This window comes from Monodelphis domestica, chromosome 6 (genome assembly GCF_027887165.1).
Source record: "Monodelphis domestica isolate mMonDom1 chromosome 6, mMonDom1.pri, whole genome shotgun sequence".
Taxonomy (NCBI): domain Eukaryota; kingdom Metazoa; phylum Chordata; class Mammalia; order Didelphimorphia; family Didelphidae; genus Monodelphis; species Monodelphis domestica.
The window spans coordinates 141,350,998-141,368,889 of record NC_077232.1 but is presented as its reverse complement, the minus strand read 5'-3'; the positions used below and the strand labels follow the sequence as shown (position 1 = coordinate 141,368,889).

The window sequence follows — 17,892 nt, the reverse complement described above, 5'->3', positions numbered from 1 at the left end:
CTACTAATAAACTTGATTCCTCACCAATCTCCAATACAATTGCTTAATCCTGGTCTTTACTGTCCCATCTAGCTCTAAGAAAATGTTCATGCTATCTGTTATATGCCCTCTTCTCCCACTGTTTTCTATCTAAATTCCTCAAGATTCAGCTCCAATGACACCTTTTCCATTAATTCTTAAATCATCATTCCAGTCTCTTCCTCTTCTAATTCTCAATATGACTCATTCAATAGCAACTAGTTTTTGTTGTTGGGTTGTTTCAGTTGCATCTGGCTTTTTCCCTGTCCCCGTTTGGGGTTTTCTTGGCAAAGACACTGCAGTAGTTTGCCATTTCCTTCTCCGGCTCATTTTACAGATGAGGAAACTGAGGAAAACAGGATTAAGTGACTTGCCCAGAGTCACATGTCTGAACTCAGGAAGGCGAATCTTTCCAACTCCAGATCTACACTATCCATTGCCATCCTCTAAATAGTTCTGCTGCTTTCTGGACCTTAGCTCATCACCCTGTTCCCCCACATCTAGAATACAGTTCCCTTCCTCATCTCTGCCCTCTCCATCCTCTCCATCACCATCTACTGACACCCCTTCCCTTCACCCAAAGCCAGCTCTTCTATTACGCCACTCTCCTTGCCCACCATGAAGTCTTCTTCCCTAATCTCATCAAATGACAGCATCTCAGCATCAGAAGGAATCTCAGGGACCACCTAGCCTACAGTTCTTGAACTTTTTTTTTCATCATGGATCCCTTTTGATAATTAAGTGAAGGCTAAGGATCTCTTCTCAAAATAATGCTTTTTTCCAGCAGAAACTACTTAAAATTACATAGGAAACCAATTAGGTTGAAATGGATACAATTTCTTTTTCCCCCTCCAAATTCATAGTGTCAGAAATCTCTTCACATAGGCTGCCATGGATCCTAGATTAAGAATCCCTGATCTAATCCAAGCCTCAGCAGAACAAGAATTCCCTCTAGAATACAGAGGGCCAGTGTCCAGCCTGGATCAGCTGGAAAATCGTCATTGAGGGAGGAAAACCGGCAACTTCTCCCCCAGCAGTCCATTCCACTAGGGGATAAGTCTATTAACAATTTCTTCTTTCTAAAGAGCTTGCCTGTTCTCTATCTTGGCTACCATGAGATGGCCCTAGTCCCCCCCCACAACTAAAATTCCTCTTTGAATGCCTCAGGCTACTTTGTTTAATCTTTCCTTCTCACTAAGGGTCTAACTTGTGCTATATATAGCTCTTGATGTGAACAGCAATTCCCCTCTTAGATCATAAGTAAGCTCTCTGAGGGGAAGGACTCCATGCCTGTGCACAGCAGAGTTCACTGTGCCTCTCAGGCACTCAATAAAAGCTTGTCCAAAAAAATTAGGGTTTTTTTTTGCAAATTTCATCCATTGCTTCTGGCCCCCAATTGTCAACTCAGCTGAGAGTTCACAGCTCTCGATTCCTCTCACAGGCATTTTAATTTTTAGCATTATTTTACCTGTGCACATTGAAGTTATGAATTCCCTGAGAGCAGGGATCAGGGACCTCCCCCAGTGCCTAGCACAATATACTGTAAAACACAGGTAATTAATAAGTGCTCACATTTTTAATAGTGCTTCACAAAGTTCACAATGTGCTTCCTTCACAAATAAATCTCTAAGATGGGGTGATGGGGAGGTAGTAGATCTCTACTGTAATAGCTGAGGAAAAAAGCAAGGAGAGAGCAAGCTATTTACCCAAGGTCACAATAGCTCATAAGCAGAACTCAGAAAAGTTCATATTTGAGCTCCAAGTGCAGCACTCTCTATTATTCCACAAATCACTTAATTGTTGAAGAAATAAGTGCACCTCCTTGTGACATGTCTTCTATAAGAAAAATTGTTTTTTTATTTAAATCAGAATTTCTAAATTTAAATTAAATTTAAAATTACCTAGGAGATTATTATCTAGTCTAATTCATTTTATAGATGACAAATCATGGGTCTTTTTCTTTATTTATTCATTCACTTGTATTTTTATTTATTCATTTATTTATCCATCTAACTTTCCATCTTTCCTTCTATCTATCCATCCATCTTTCCTTCTATCTGTCCATCTAACTACCCATCCATCTATCTTTTCATCTATCCATCTATCTTTCCATCTTTCCTTCTATCTGTCCATTCACCCATCTGTCTATCTATCTATCATCTATCTTTCCTTCTATCCATTTATCCATCCATCCATCTTTCCTTCTATCTGTCCATCTATCATCCATCTTTCTATCTTTCCTCCTATCTATCTGTCCATATATCTACCCATCCATCTTCTGCCTGTCCATTCATCTGTCTGTCCATCTATCCATTATCTATCTTTCCATCTTTCCTTCTATTTATCCTTCTATTTATCCATCCATCTTTCCATCTCTTTCCTTCTATCTGTCTGCCAATCTATCTATCCATTCATCTTTCTATCTTTCCTTCTATCTGTCCATCTATTTTCCCATCCATCTTTCCATCTCTGTCTCGCCTGTCAATCTGTCTATCCATCATCTATCTTTCCATCTATTTGTCCATCTGTCAATCTATCCATCCATCTTTCCATCTTTCCATCTCTCTCTCTCTCTCTCTCTCTCTCTCTCTCCCCCCATCCACCTTTCCATCTTTCCTTCTGGCTAGCTGCTCATCCCTCTGTCTGTCTATCTATCTCTCTATCCATCCACCTTTCCATCTTTCCTTCTGGCTGGCTGCTCATCTGTCTGTCTGTCTGTCTGTCTGTCTGTCTGTCTGTCTGTCTCTCTGCAGACTATTTCTTATTTTCCTCACAGTCCTTAAGTGGTACCCTGTAGGGTTAGTAATGTACCTGCTAATTTAACTCCTATCATCTAGTCCTTTGTTTTGCACTGGCTTCTGGGGCTCCAATATCCCAAAAGGACTGTTTTTGGCTTTTCTTTAAAATTTCGGCACTTAGCACAGTATGGAGCACACTGTAGGTGCTTAATCAGTGACAAGTGGCAACCTACTGGTGAGGGGGCCGTCTGTCATCTGAGCTGAAAGGACGGAGACTGGAATAGCAGCTAACCTTTCCCTGGAGCTTTTTAAATTCTCACAAAGCGCTTTGCACAAACCGCTCTGGTTTGACTCTCCCAAGACAACCTTGAAGTGCGTGCCATCTTCCAGACGGGGAACCTGCGGCTGAGAAGGGTTAAATGATGTGCCCAGGGTCATCCCAAGGCTAGCAAGTGTTGTGGGCTTTCCCTATCCCCCTCTGAGCCCAGCAGAACTGAAGCTTCAGCAGCAGCGGTCACCGTCTCCCCGGGCCAGGGTCATCCCTATGTCAGGCAAAGGCTTGAGGTCAAGTCTGAACTGCAGGGAGGACAGGCAGAACAACCGCAGCTTAAGTAAGGGTCAGAGACCTCCTGAAGCCCTGAAGTACATTCTGGGAGAAAGTATCAAATCGTTCAGCATATCACAGAGACCCAACCTAAGACTGAACCTGAATGGAGAAGGGAGTTTCTCTTCTGTGAACTCTGGGGGGATAGTGTTGCATCTGATGCCTCTGAGCTCAATGAACAAGAAAAAGCAGAGATGTGTAAAATAGAACATGAGAGAGAATTTCCAGGCACCTGCACGAGTCCTAAACAGAGTAACTCAGCCCTGAATCAGCGGGTGAACAGTCTGGACTGCACTGCCTTGCAGGCTGGCCCCTTTCTGCTCACATACAAGGGTCAGATTTTTGGATTCTGGACCAGAATCATTTTTGGGGGTCTGTTTTGAGGCTAGGTTTCTCCTAATTAGAAACTCCTAGCAGGGGCTCCCAGTATGGTATTTCCCTTTGGGCTGTTTTCAGGATTGCCACAGGGCTTATTCCTCCAGCCTTCTAGAATCCCCAGCACCTTCCACTCCAGGGAGTCCATCTTCATCCCCCCACCCAAGTATTTTGTGCTGGCTTTGCATGCATTTTGTATCTTCTTAAATGGGGTAGATGTTATCTGCTAGGACCACTCCCAGCAGAATGCCAAGCACCTTAGGGGCAGGAACTGTTTCTCTTTATTCTTGTCTGGGATCAAAACTACCTGGAGCACACAGTAGATGCTGATTTATGAGGGAAAAGTACTGGGTATTCTAGGGATAACTATTGACTTGGAATCTAGAGCCTAGGGCTGGATTCTAGTAAGGAGGCAAGGTAAGAATTTACTCTCCAGAAAAATTAGAAGAAAGGAGAAAACTCCCTTTCCGGGCTTCCCCCTCCCAGTTAGCCACCTGGAGTGTCTGCCCTGCTCTTATCTTCCTTTGGACCCTCCCCCCTTGAAGGAACCACAAAATGCCCTTCACCCTGGAGCCCCTGCTCTCCCTCTCCAGGTAATAGAGGACAGCTAGCTGGCTTCCCCAGAAAATCTCTCCAATGTTGGTTTTTCCTTCTCATCCTCCCGCTGCCTCCAGTCCTTCCCCCTCTCCCTTCAGCCACCATTACAGTGGTGCTCCTCAAATCCACCCATCTAACCAAGTCCCTTCCCCACTCAAGGACCATCCATTCTAGGCTGGAAGGGACATTCGTGCCCTCTAGTCCAACTTGCTCATTTTCCTCCGGCAGGACCTGAGATTTGACCCTAAGTGGTCCCAGCCTCGTCGTCTCCCCTCTGCCTCTAGGACACCTCGTGGGGCGTTTATGGCCCTTCTTCCATCTCTTTCCAGGATGATTTCCACCCAAACTGCTCCACTTGCAAGCTGCCTCCCCGATGCATCATTCCATCTCTTAGATGTCTGAAATGCCCTCCTTCCTCACCATCGCACAATGTCCCTAAGCTTTCTTCAGAGAATAAAGCAAATGCTACACCACCTCCATCCCACTCTTGGAATTATCTTGTAATCCCCTGTGTTTAGTTGTTTATGTACAGGCTGTTTCTCCATCTTCCCCCCCCACCAAATCTTCCCCCCAAACCTAAGTTTCTCAGGTGTCAGGGCTAGGTATGTATCCCCAGAATTCCTAGCACATGCGATAATAATAAATATATTATTATATTACATACACATTATATTTTATTATTATATTATATATACTATGGTATATAATATTACTATTTTTATATTGATAAATACATATGGAATTTTTTGTAGCTATTTTATCTGAACACATTACAGTCCCCCCCCAATAAAATGGAAGCACCCCAAGGACAGAAAATGTTTTGTATTTGTATCACTGGAGTTCCCCGCCTTTAAGAGCAGCTCGATAAATGTTTGGTGAACTGGTGGGGTAGATCTATAAAACCCTGGAGGTGGGAAGGAAGAGAGAAGGTGGTGGGATGGGGGGGGGGGTCCCATAAATCCTGCTGTTCTACATATGCCCAAACTCTTTCTGCTCAATATTAATTCACATTTTTATAGCTCCTTAAGATAAAAGCCCTTTCCCCCACAACAGCCCGGAAAGGTATGCAGTGTAGTGCAAGAATAATGATCCCTTGGTGATGGAATACAGTGGTGCTGTAAGGAATGGTGAACAGCAGGATTTCAGAAAGGGCTGGAAAGACCTTCCTGGACTGATGCAGAACCAGGAAAACACTGTATACAGTAACAGCAATATCGTGGGATGATCCCCTGGAATAGACTTTGCTACTCTCAGCAATACAGTGATGAGGGAGTTAGGACTAAGAATGTCAACCATTTCCAGAGAAAGAACTGATGGGGGTAGGAATGCTGATGAAAGCGTATGATTTTTCACTTGTTTATTTGAGTATATGTTTAGGGTTTTCAGTTTAATGATAATAAATATTATATAATTAGCAATTATATAAATAATAAATTATATTATATTATAATAAAATTATTCGCTTACCAAAAAATGAATACGGAAATAGGTTTTGCTTGATAATAACCCAGATCAAATCGCCTGCCAGGATGGGAGAAAAGTTTGATAATATAACAGGGAAATCTGTATGGAAAGGTTATTATATGTAATTGATAAAAAAAATTTAATTTAATTAAAAAATAAATTTACCATAACTTTATTTAAAAAGAAATGTAAAAAGAATTTCAGTTTTATAGAAAATCTTTCCTATCTGTCATATGTTGAAATGTTCATTTTATAGTTGATAATTAAGTTCATGATTAAAAAAAGAAAAATGTTTAAAAAATGACTCCCATTTTATAGCTGTGGAACCCAAGGCTCTAAGAACTTGTATATGATTTATTTCATCCACTATTTCACAGTTCCCAAACCCAGGTCGTCCACCTCCCTTCACGACCAGTACCCTTCCTGTCCATTACACCCCAGTTGCCTCTCCTCTTATTCCCAGTAAACTATCAATTATGAATGCATTATTATATCCCTCCAGCCTCTTTATCTTTTCCCCCTTTCTACCAGCTAGTAAACTTTATAACTTTGGGCAAGTCCTTTAACTTCTGGGCTTCCAGGCTCTCAATATAAAATAAGAACAACTGATTCCTTTCCCCCAAGTAGAAGGGAATGGACAGGAAGAAATTCTCTTCCAGCTCCAAGATGAATCTGGCTTGTGATTGCAAGACCCTAAGACCCTGCCCTCCGTGTTCTTTACCTCTATTGCCAAAGTGAGAGGCTTAGGAGAAATTTTAGGAGAAATACTTCACCATAAAACCATTTATGATCCTCAAGATAAATGGGAAAAGAAAGCTGGTTACTGTCACTGTCTAATAGTTTGGAGATTATTTGGGGAATCACTTGAAGGGGTCATCATCTCATCCATTCTCCCTGGTTCCCTCACTCCAATGATTCCAGAGCCAATTAGGGACTAAAGAGATGATCCTATAATGTAGCTTGTTCTTCTAACCCTTATGTCACCATTTTCCTGTACTTCCAGTTTTTCTTTTTTCCTAAATTTTAGACTTAAATTTATATAATATATAATTATAAATAATAAATAATTTAAATGAAATTTAAAATTTTCAGGTTATTTACATCTTTCTCATTTCAAAGTTCTTCTATTCTATAGGTTTCACATATCTGAAACATCAAATTCATTCCCAACATTTTCATTTCAGCCTTTCAGGCAATTCATAAAATCATAGAACTTTAGAAGATCAATAGTACTAGATTCTTAACTTTCTAAAAAAATCATGAACCCCCTTTTCACTCACTCCCCTTTGGAACTCTGGCCAGCCTCTTTTCAGAATAACTTTTTCTGATTCTAAATTTCAGATAAAGGTTAGTGAAAATGAAGATGAGATTTTCCCTTATCCCCCATTTTTCTTCCTGCCACCTACCCACAAGACTTCTACTTAAGGATCCCTGATCTAGTACTTTTGGCAAAGATGCTGGAGTGGTTTGTCATTTTCCTTCTCCATACCATTTTACAAATGAGGAAACTGAGGCAATCAGGGTTAAAGTGACTCACCCAAAGACACCGCTGCTAAAGTGTCTGAAGCCAGATTTGAACTCCCAAAAGATGAGTCTTCCAGATTCCAAATCCACTGAGCCATCTAACTTCCCCATTCACACAATTCTCCTTGACCAAAAAACTCAAAAAACTTGGGAGTTACCAAGTTCTGAAGATTCCAGGAAACATTTTCCCTCTCTGGGCTACTTTGGACAGTCCTTACTATCCTTTGAGCTCATTGAAATCAGCTCCTACAATCAGGTCTTTCTAACCCTACTATCTCCATGCCCTCCTGTGCCCTTCTTCACACCTTTGCCTGGGAAATCTAAATGCAATAAGTACCATGTCCTTCTCCTGCTTCTCAGAAACTTTCAGATGTTTCCCTTGCCCAGGTACTTGGTTTATTGATTATTGATTATAGATTAACCTGTCTGGCCCATCCTGCTTATCTTGTGACTTCCAGCTCTGTGGTCTTCATCACACTGGCCTCTCATTGACACGTGACCAATTCTTTACCCCAGATCTTTTTCTAATTTTCCCCCTTTAAAGACAGATCCTGTTAAGATATTTTATGCCATTAATATGGTACAGACTCAAACCTAAATAAAAAAATTTACCAACTTCAATAAATCAATATTTATTTATTTTATTATTTAGCATTTATTTGATTTTATTATTTAACATTTATTTATTAATTTATTTAGCATCCCTCTACTTGCTGGCCACAGTGCTGGGTTCTAGAGAAACAAAGACAAAAGGAAAATATCCCCTGCCTTCAAGAACCTTGTAGTCCAGTCCTCTCGGGGGAGAAAAGAGTTCCGTCCAAGGATATACAAAATGGAAACAAATTATGTACAAGGTAATTTTGTCAGGGAGGCGCTGGCAAACTTGGGGGAGAGAAAGGGATAAACCCATTCTCAAAGTCTATCATTTTACTCTTTAATTCTCAAAACCCTCAAGAGGCTGGCAGGCAGGGCAGTTACTGACAGTTGGCAGTTACTATCAGTTAATTTCCAGTTTGTGAAACCTGGAATGATTAGGAGACATGACTGGCAAATAAGAGGAGGTTCGTTTTGAGCTGAAACTTTTAAGACTAGAGATTCTAAAAGTATATTCCAGATATGGAAGAAAAGATTGGGCAAGACAGAAATGGAAATCTCCCATGTAGGAAGCAGTGAGAAAGCCACATGGGAAGGGGACCAGTGTATATCAGAAGGTTGAAGAAAGGTAGGTTGGAGCCAGGTTGTAACAAAACACTAACAAGAAGGGAGCTTGGTGATAGGGAGCCATTAAAGTTTCTTTAGTAACGGGGTGCCATTAAACAGACCTGTAGGAATGCCATTTTGGTGTCAATATGGTGGATGGTTTGCAGAGGGGAAAGATGAATCAAGAAGCCCAATTGGGAGGCAAAAGGGATAAGAGCTTGAACAACTAGAGAGGTGGAAGTTAGGACTGGAAGGAAAGGTAGAAATATGGCGGCTCCCATCCAGCCTGTCATTGGGATGCTCCATCAGATTTAACACCAGAAACAGAGGATAGATTTCAGTGGGGAAGAGATGAATCAAGAAGCCCAACTGGGAGGCAAAAGGGATGAGAGTTTGAACAACTAGAGAGGTGGAAGTTAGGACTGGAAGGAAAGGTAGAAATATGGTGGCTCTGGTCCAGCCTGCCACTGGGATGCTCCATCAGATTCAACACCAGAAATAGAAGCTGCTTAGAAAGCATCTTGGCCTCAAGCGTATGGCTCTTTTGCTTCATATGAATTCCAAGACAGAAAGTAAGGATTTTTAATAAATTTTAAGAAACTATGGGAGATACAAAGAAAGATAACACAGCTTCACTCTATTCACCAAAATCTGATCATGGCAAATCTGTGTCCCATATATCTTGACACTTAATCCAAAGATTTTCAACTTTTGGGTCTTTTAGAAGATACAACAAATTTTGGACAAAATTAAAAGATAGTTTTTGAGTGCCTTGTTATTCTGTCCTGTTTGAGTGTTCATGACTCCACAGACTTTTCCATGGGGTTTTCTTGGCTAAGATACTGAAGTGGTTTGTCATTAACTTCTCCAATGCATCTCCATTTCACAGATGAGGAACTGAGGCAAATAGGAGTTAAGTGATTTGCCCAGGATCACACAGCTGGTAAATAAAGTATCTGAGGCCAAATCTGAACTCATATCATCCTGACTTCAGGCCTGGAGCTCTATCCACTGTACCACCCCAGTTGCCATTTGAGTGTCCACTCTTTATGAAAAAGAAATCTGATCATTATCCGAGACTTAGAGCTGGAAGGGACCTTATAGGTCATCTAGTTCAACCTTCTCCAGTTCAAGAAACAGCCCTAGAAAGATTAAGTGATTTGACCAAAGTAGCCTGGATAGTCTTCTACAAGTTATCTGGAGTCATTTGGCCCAATTCCCTCAATTTACAGATATGAAAACTGAGTCCCTGAGGGATTAAGTGATTTACCCAAACTACACCAGGATTTGAACCTGGAACTTCTTGAGACTTGAAACCCTCTCCTTTTTCTGCACAAACTACAAATAGTTGGATAGTAGAAAGAGGGTTTACTATAATCAAGGCAGAAGCTCTGCCACTCTCCACTATGTGATCCTTGGTCTCAGCTTATCTATAAAACGTTCCAGTTCAAAATCTGGTACTTTTCAAATATAATGCGATGTTAACTCACAACAAAGTTTGAAGACAATCAGCTCACCTTATCAATCAAGTTTGCTTTACCTTTCAAGACCCTCTTCAGCTTTTCCCTCCCATTTCTCTGCCAAGATTTCTGGTATTAGCCATTAAAATCATTTAAACCAAGGTGTATTTTTAAATCATTTGAGAACATATTTGAACTGGATCTGTGTGATAAAATAGCCCCTCTTCCTTTAAATCTCATTTTTCTTCAGTAGTTAAAAATCTTAAAGCAGTGAAAACTGTGCTAACTCAATTTGGAACCAGAAGGACCTAATTAAAATCCTGGCTTGCCACATTGTGCCTGTATGACCTTGGAAAGATACTAATACTTTTCAGCCTCAGTTTCCTCCCTTGGATAATGGGGTTATATTGGACTGGATGGCCTTGGAGGACCCTGACAGATCTATCAATCTATTATTCTAAATACAAGAAGTCAGTCACCCATTTACTAGTTCCCAGACTCAATTTCCCTCTCTGGATACTGGGGTTGTTAGATTGGTTTGCCTTGGAGGACTCTGACAGCTCTATAAATCTGTTATTCTAACTACAAAAGGAGGGTTGCCAATTTTCAATCCACTAATTCCTAAAAACTAAACTGAAATTATTTTGGAGAATGCTGAAGAATGCTTAGCCTCCTCTCAGAAGGAGAAAGAAAGAAGCCAACTGTCTTGGTAGTATTTTTCACAACTGAAACTTAAGTTCTAAGAAGCTAGTGGTGAGAATTCCTTTCAGGATATCAGAGCTCATTTCCTTGTGTCCTTTAATCAGCTGGAAGAGACTTGAGGAAATGAGTCAAAATCCTGAAAGAAATTTCTTAACTGCAAGGTACAAAAAATAAATCCCTCACAACAACATCTGTAGGAATATGGACATTTAGACGGGAAGCCCAGAATCCATGATAGCAGCTCCCAGGAGAATTAGTTTTCAGGGAAGGAAAGCTACAAATGATGACACCCCCCCACAGTCATCCATTAACCCTTTTCCATCTATCTTATCTAATAACCTTCCTTCTGGTAGCTAGTGAAGCTCTCCTGTGATGCAGCATCAACTATTATTAGTTCTTGGGTTTTTTTCTTTTACTTAAAAAATGTATATAAGCATAACAAGAATGGAAGAGCTCAGATAAGCACAACCAATAAAAAGTTTTAAAATGGAAGGGGATAGCATGAATAACTATTATTGGTATTTAAAACAACTTACAGGTTTATCTCATGTCATAATCCCTACTTTTGAGATGGGGAAACTGAGGCTGACAGATTTGACTAGTTACACAGCTGGTAAGGATCTGAACTAAAGTCCAAAGGATCCCAAGTTCAACATTCTCACTTTGCTGCCTCAAACTGGACTTGTGGACTTCTCTTTGGTATAGGGAGCTCCTGGATAATCTCTTTTCCAATACTGCTAGGCCAGTTTCTCTGAAACTTAAGTCTTACAGAACTACAGTATTGGAGGCAAAACTTGAATCTAGGACTTCCCAAGTGGCTTTTTTTTTCAACCTAAATTTTCAAAAAGTACGGATACAAAACAGGAATCATTCTCTAGGAGGCTTCTATTATCATTTCTGAGTACTTGAGCTTCATTTAGGGGACAATAGCCTTTCCCCACCCATCTTTATAAATCCCTAAAAAACCTTAAGAGACTGCCTTCAGGGGATCCTCTCCAGAAACAAGAAGCTCTTTTTGCAATGTAAATTACCTACTTTATCTACACTCCAAAAGTTAGCTAAAAAACGTGTTTGTAGCTTAAAAGTCAAGGAAACCTCCTAAGAAATGTATCCTCTTCACATTTTCTATTAAGTCCCTAGCTGTTAGGTGAGAATTACTTAACTAATATACAATTAAATAAAATGAAAATTTTAAGACAAAAGTGGACCTCATGATATTTAAAATAAGATGCTAATAAACAAATCAATAAATATTATAAACCACTATCCAAATTAATCCAACAAGCATTTGAAGGAGCAGGAAACACAAAGATCTGGGGATTAAAAGAAAAAAAGCCTTTGACCTCCAGAAGCTTACATTCTATTGCAAAGCGTAAGAAACTAAGGAAAATAGGTGGGAAGGGAGAGAGTGAACCATCTTCCTTTTCCATGCCCATCCCAATGTTCTCAGCAGTCCCAGAATATCTCCCTGTCCTCTTACTCTGGATGGCTCTTGCACAACCCAACACCCGCAGCAGGAAGAAGGGGGACCTATGATTCACGCTCCTGGCAGTTTCATCCTGCTTCTGACTTTAATTCAGGGAGAAAGCTGCACCCATCCACAACACAAACCCTTCTCGATTCTTACAAAGTGACGGGGGGAGAGAGGCAAGAGAATCTTAGGGGGAAAGGGCTGGGAGAGCAGGTCTAGACCCGCCCCCCAAGGCAGAAGGGTTGGAATGGATTAGGTAGGAGGTTTGGGGATAGCAGGTAAAAAAAGGGGGGGGGCAGGGTATATACAACGTCAGGTGTATCAGAGAACACGCATTGGTACTGAAGAGAGTGGGGGGGGAAATCCCCTATGCAAAAAATATATTGGAATAGGCGGGGTATTAACTAGGAAGGGAAATTGACTGAACAGAGGACCCAAAATAGACACCGTTCTGGCTGGCTGTCAGTAAAACTATCCTCTCTCAAGGGCCACCGCCGACTGAACTCTTAATGCTAAGACGCTCTGAAAGAGTCAGGGAACCATCCGAGTCCAGATGAGGACAGAAGTCCAAAGCAAGGCCTCTCCTCCCCCACAGGAAAAGCTTTACAATGCCGAAAAACAAAACATGTGAGCTGGGATACTTCGCTTTTACACCGTCCAGGGAAACTCCGACCCTAGTGCCTCTAGTGTTTCCATTCATTCCCACAAGAGTGAATTGCTAAATTCCCTTTCCTGACCTCAGCCGGATCGGAGGGGCCAGCAAAGCTTTCCATTCACCCTCACACACTAAAAAAGCACACGTTTTGCTCCCCCCTCCCCTATTTTTCAGGGTTGCAGAAAGGTAAAGAAAGCAAAACCTCCTGCCTCTCCATAGAGGTGGGGTGGAATAAATACAGGTGACGAATGTCTTGTTTATTATTGTCAGGAAGGGAAAAATATATTGTTTGTTACCTTCTTTTGTTATGTGGGAAGACTAGATGATGGGAGAGGGAGTCACAACGATGTTTTTAAAAACGGTATCGATTTTTTTAAAAAAGACATTCTTAAAGGACTGGTGTGCAAAGGTCAATATATACTGCAGATAGCCATTAAATGGGACGGGGAGGTGTTAAAATTAGCTGACGCTCAAGAAATATGTACAACATCAATGGATCAACGATTGCTCCAAGTTCCAAAAAACTGCCCGTTCATGGGGGGAGGGGGGGGTTAAAACTCAACTTTCACAGAACCAGCTTTAGCCATATATATTTGCTTTTTGCTCCTTCTCCCACTATCCCCACTTGCTCAAGAAGCGACGCGTCGGTTTCTCTCTACAGTTCTCTTTGGAGGAATTCCTAAATTCCCAAAGCATGAAGAGAACCGAGGAGGCAAAGACTGCAGGTCCCCACCGAAATCCAGCGCTGGTCCCTCATTCTTCCACTGGGAGCGCGCGCCGCTTTAAGTTAGAAACACACCGGTTAAATCGCGCAGCCCCTTCCTCCTCCCGCGCGGGAGGCAAAGCGCAAGACCCGGGCGCCCCCTCCCACCGCGCCTGGAAGCGAGGAGAGGCGGGCGAGATGAAAGAGCCTCGCAGTCACCCCCGTCAAGGGGCAAGAGGTCAGTCAAGGTTTTTTTTTTAAGTCTGCAACCTTTGGAAGGGAACAGCAACCGTAGGGCTGTCCTTATGGACACCTCTAGCCGCAGGATGTTTAGCTCCTGACCAGCACTCTGCGCGTTCCCAATGCAAAACATAAAATGAACGTGCTGGTCATTTCCAAAGACAAGAGGAGAGGAACGAGCCCAACTGTCCGTCGTCCACCTGGGGATGGGGGGTGGGGGGTTTGACTGCAGGGACCAAAGGGGTCTAGCTCTGTTTCTCATCTATCCACACCCGCGCTCCCCCGAGCACAAAGGGTGCCTCAGGCTTTGCACTGCAGCTGGAGGTGGCTGTAGAGGAGGGAAAAGCAAGGATGGCAAACTTTCCCTCTTCTAGGAGCCCTGAACCTGCTCATCCGCGGGCGCTCCAGCCGCAGACAACTTTCAACAAAAGGAAGCGGCCGAATGCCTTCCAACGTGGAGAGCTCCGGCTTCACTACCCTTACCCAGGTCCTCCGCACCCACAAGCTCCACACAAAAGAACTCCAAAGCACAATCGCACCCATACCCCCTAACCTAGCCCCTAAGGCCCCTCTCCTCTCCACTCACTCCCAGCTGCTTTCTCCCAGCTCCACCCGGCCAGAACGCTTTGTTTCTGCACTAGGGAACAGGTACGCACTCCTCTCCTAAGCGCAAGTGAAAGGCTAGAGAAAATCAAGCATAAGTCCCGTGTGTGCCTTCCTCCTCCAAAACCCACCGGACCGGGGGCGCACGAGACTAGAAAGACCTTCAGGCGCCTCCCCCGGAGCAAAGGTTCTGCAAGGTTGCTAGCATTCTCAGGAAAAAGAAGAGGGGCAAGAGGGTGGGTAGGTAGCAGTTAACCTACCTGTCTGGAAGCTTAGCAGGATCAGAAGACAGAGAAGATCCCCGGCGCCACGAGCCACGGTCATCCTGTAGCCGCTCCGGGGTTGGAGCTCAGCTCCGCGTTCCTCCTCTAATCGAAATACACCCAGCGCGGCAAAGAAGCCAAAGCCCCCAGAGCTGGGAGCCGTGAGAAGCGAGGCTAGCAAAGGAGAGCAGCCCCTCCTCCCAGCGCCCTCCCCTTGCCACGCCGGCCACGCCCCTCCTCGGCTCCCCTCCTTCCCTCCCTCCCTCTCCCTTTTCCACTCGCGGTCTCGCTCTCTCTTCCTCAGGCTCCCTTCTAGCTTTAACCTCTGCGAACCCTCCCACTCCGTTCTCTGTCCCTAGATGGGCACCCTCCCGATCCTGGAGGAGGTCACAAGTCCGCCACCGCCTCCTCTCCCTGCCAGCCCGTGCCCCGTGGGCAGACTTCACCTTTCCTCCCCTGGGATGTAGTCGGGACGCCGGAGGTGTTTACCGGACTAATACTGCGCTGCTCCAGCGCTTTGTGAAGCCAGTCGCCCTGCCCAGCACCACCTGCTAAATAGCAGTCGCCGCGGCCGCTTTGGCTGGGCGGGTGCCTCCACCTGGCAGGTGCTCCCTCAGACAATAAAGGCTGCTAGCCTCCCGGGCTGGGGCGAGCGGTCCGGGAGGCTGTGAATAGGGACCCGTTCTGGGCTCAGTCCTTAAGCAGGATCCGAAACCGGGTCCTCAGTTCTCTGGCAGTTCCGTCACGGTGGGAGAAGGGCAACAAGCCTTATCTACGCTTCCAGAGCCAAGCACAGTGTTTTAGAGTGCAGGGCGCTCAATTTAAAATTAAAAAAAAAAAAAACCCTCACGTTAATTTTAGCCAACGCGATTGTTGGAGGGAAAATGTTTGCTTCTAAACTCGTGGGCTTAACTCTATAGCCCAAGAAGCTCCTGCACTCCATCCAGAGAACGACGTTTCCCCAACAGTAATGGGAGAAGTGATTTATTTTTTTTTTTTGCCAGCGTGGATGTTTTTAAATGTCCCCGCTCCACGCTACGCTGAAGCCCCTCTTTCCTTCTTCTTTCTTAACCTCTTAACACTGATCCCTGAACCATATTAATGCACAGAGAGCACCAAGCCCACGTGCCCATTTCTTGGGTCTTTTCAGCATTTTCTTCCACCAGAATGAAACTGTAGAAGAGCATAGTCATAAGGCAGAAGGGGCTAGTGACCCCCTCCCCCAGCAACCGAAGGGCTTCCGGCAACTACCTACCTAGCTCTGGGCCGAACAGTTTTACGTAAAAACTATACCCCCCCCCAATACCTTCCCCGTCCTATGTCCACAATCAAGTGAGTAGGAGTGAGCATCCCAGAAAGGTGTTGGCATACCCTGATTCTCAAACGATTTGGTGATCTCTCACTAGGGAGGTGCAAATCTCAGCTGCTTCACTCCCACTCAATTCTTGTCTTCCCACAAATTTCCTACAAAGGTCCCCCCATATGCCAGAGATAGAGTCAGGGTTGGGTTAAGGTTTAGAGCTCGGGTTAGTATTCAAATATATGCATACCTATATTTGGTAGTTTAGCAGGCACAGAAGAAAAAGGAAATCCCTGTGTATAATGTATGGCTACCTATTTATCACCCAGATTCCAAAATCATGCATTTTCTGTTGGGGTCTTTTTACTCGACCAGAATGGTCCTTATTTTATTTATTTTTTCCCATTTGAATTAGTTTATTTAGTCAATTTAGAACATTATTCCTTGGTTACAGTAATCACATTATTTCCCTCCCTCCCCTCTGCCCACCCTTCCCGCAGCCAACACGCAATTCCATTGGATATTACATGTGTCCTTGATCAGAACCTATTTCCATGATGTTGATTCTTGCACTAGGATGATCATTTAGTCTACATCCTCAAACATATCCCTTCTATCCCTGTAGTCAAACAGTTGTTTTTCTTCTGTTTCTGCTCCCACAGTGTTTCCTCTGGATGAGGATAGTGGTCTTTCTTGTAGATTCCTCCAAGTTGTTCAGGATCCCTGCATTGCCACCAATGGAGGAGTCCATTACACTCAATTGTACCAGTGTTTCAGTCTCTGTGTATAATGTTTTCCTGGTTCTGCTCCTCTCGCTCTGCATCACTTCCTGGAGGTTGTTCCAGACTCCATGGAATTCCTCCACTTTATTATTCCTTTGAGCACAATAGTATTCCATCACCAACATATACCACAATTTGTTCAGCCATTCCCCAATTGAAGGGCATCCCCTCATTTTCCAATTTTTGGCCACCACAAAGAGCACAGCTATGAATATTCTTGTACAGGTCTTTTTCCTTATGATCTTTTTGGGGTACAAACCCAGCAGTGCTATAGCTGGATCAAAGGGCAGACATTCTTTTATAGCCCTTTGGGCATAGTTCCAAATTGCCCTCCAGAATGGTTGGATCAATTCACAGCTCCACCAGCAATGAATTAATGTCTCAACTTTGCCACATCCCCTCCAGCACTCATTACTTTCCCTTGCTGTGGTGTTAGCCAATCTGCTAGGTGTGAGGTGATACCTCAGAGTTGTTTTGATTTGTATCCCTCTGATTATAAGAGATTCAGAACACTTTTTCATGTGCTTATTAATAGTTTTGATTTCTTTAACTGAAAATTGCCTATTCATGTCCCTTGCCCATTTATCAATTGGAGAATGGCTTGATTTTTTGTACAATTGGTTTAGCACTTTAAAAATTTGAGTAATTAGACCTTTGTCAGAGGTTTTTGTTATGAAGATTGTTTCCCAATTTGTTGCTTCCCTTCTAATTTTGGATGCATTAGTTTGGTTTGTACAAAAAAACTTTTTAATTTGATGTCATCAAAATTATTGATTTTACATTTTGTGATTTTTTTCCTAGCTCTTGCTTGGTTTTAAAGTCTTTCCTTTCCCAAAGATCTGACAAGTATACTATTCTGTGTTCATCTAATTTGCTTAGTTTCCTTCTTTATATTCAGGTCATTCACCCATTCTGAGTTTATCTTGGGGTGGTCCTTATTAAATAAATTGCTTTCTCCTAGAGGATCACAGGATTAGAGCTGGAAGGGTCTTTAAAGATCCTTTAAAGATCTGGTCCACCTCCCTTCTTTTAGATGAAGAAACTGCTGCCCATAAAGATTAAGGTTGCAAAGGCAGTCAACAATATTAATTAAGATTTTACTATGTGCCAAGCAGGGCTAGGAGTTTAACCCAGGTCCTAAGTGTAAATGAGCAGACATACCTAGGATCCACATTTGAAGAAGGAGCAAAAAT

The 17,892-nt window shown here is 43.0% G+C and overlaps 1 protein-coding gene across 2 annotated transcripts in view; it reads right to left on the bottom strand.

Moving 5' to 3' along the window:
- The window catches only part of KIT (KIT proto-oncogene, receptor tyrosine kinase), a 95,864-nt gene extending 80,566 nt beyond the window's left edge, over positions 1 to 15,298 (bottom strand). Inside the window, exon 1 of one of the 2 annotated variants that reach the window (XM_056802625.1) lies at positions 14,615 to 15,298. In XM_056802625.1, the coding sequence (XP_056658603.1) occupies positions 14,615 to 14,678 (64 nt within the window). In that variant the 5' untranslated portion in view covers positions 14,679 to 15,298. The remainder of the gene's footprint in view (positions 1 to 14,614) is intronic. The other variant, XM_007496449.3, reaches the window with a different exon arrangement.
- Between the last annotated feature and the right edge of the window lie 2,594 nt (positions 15,299 to 17,892).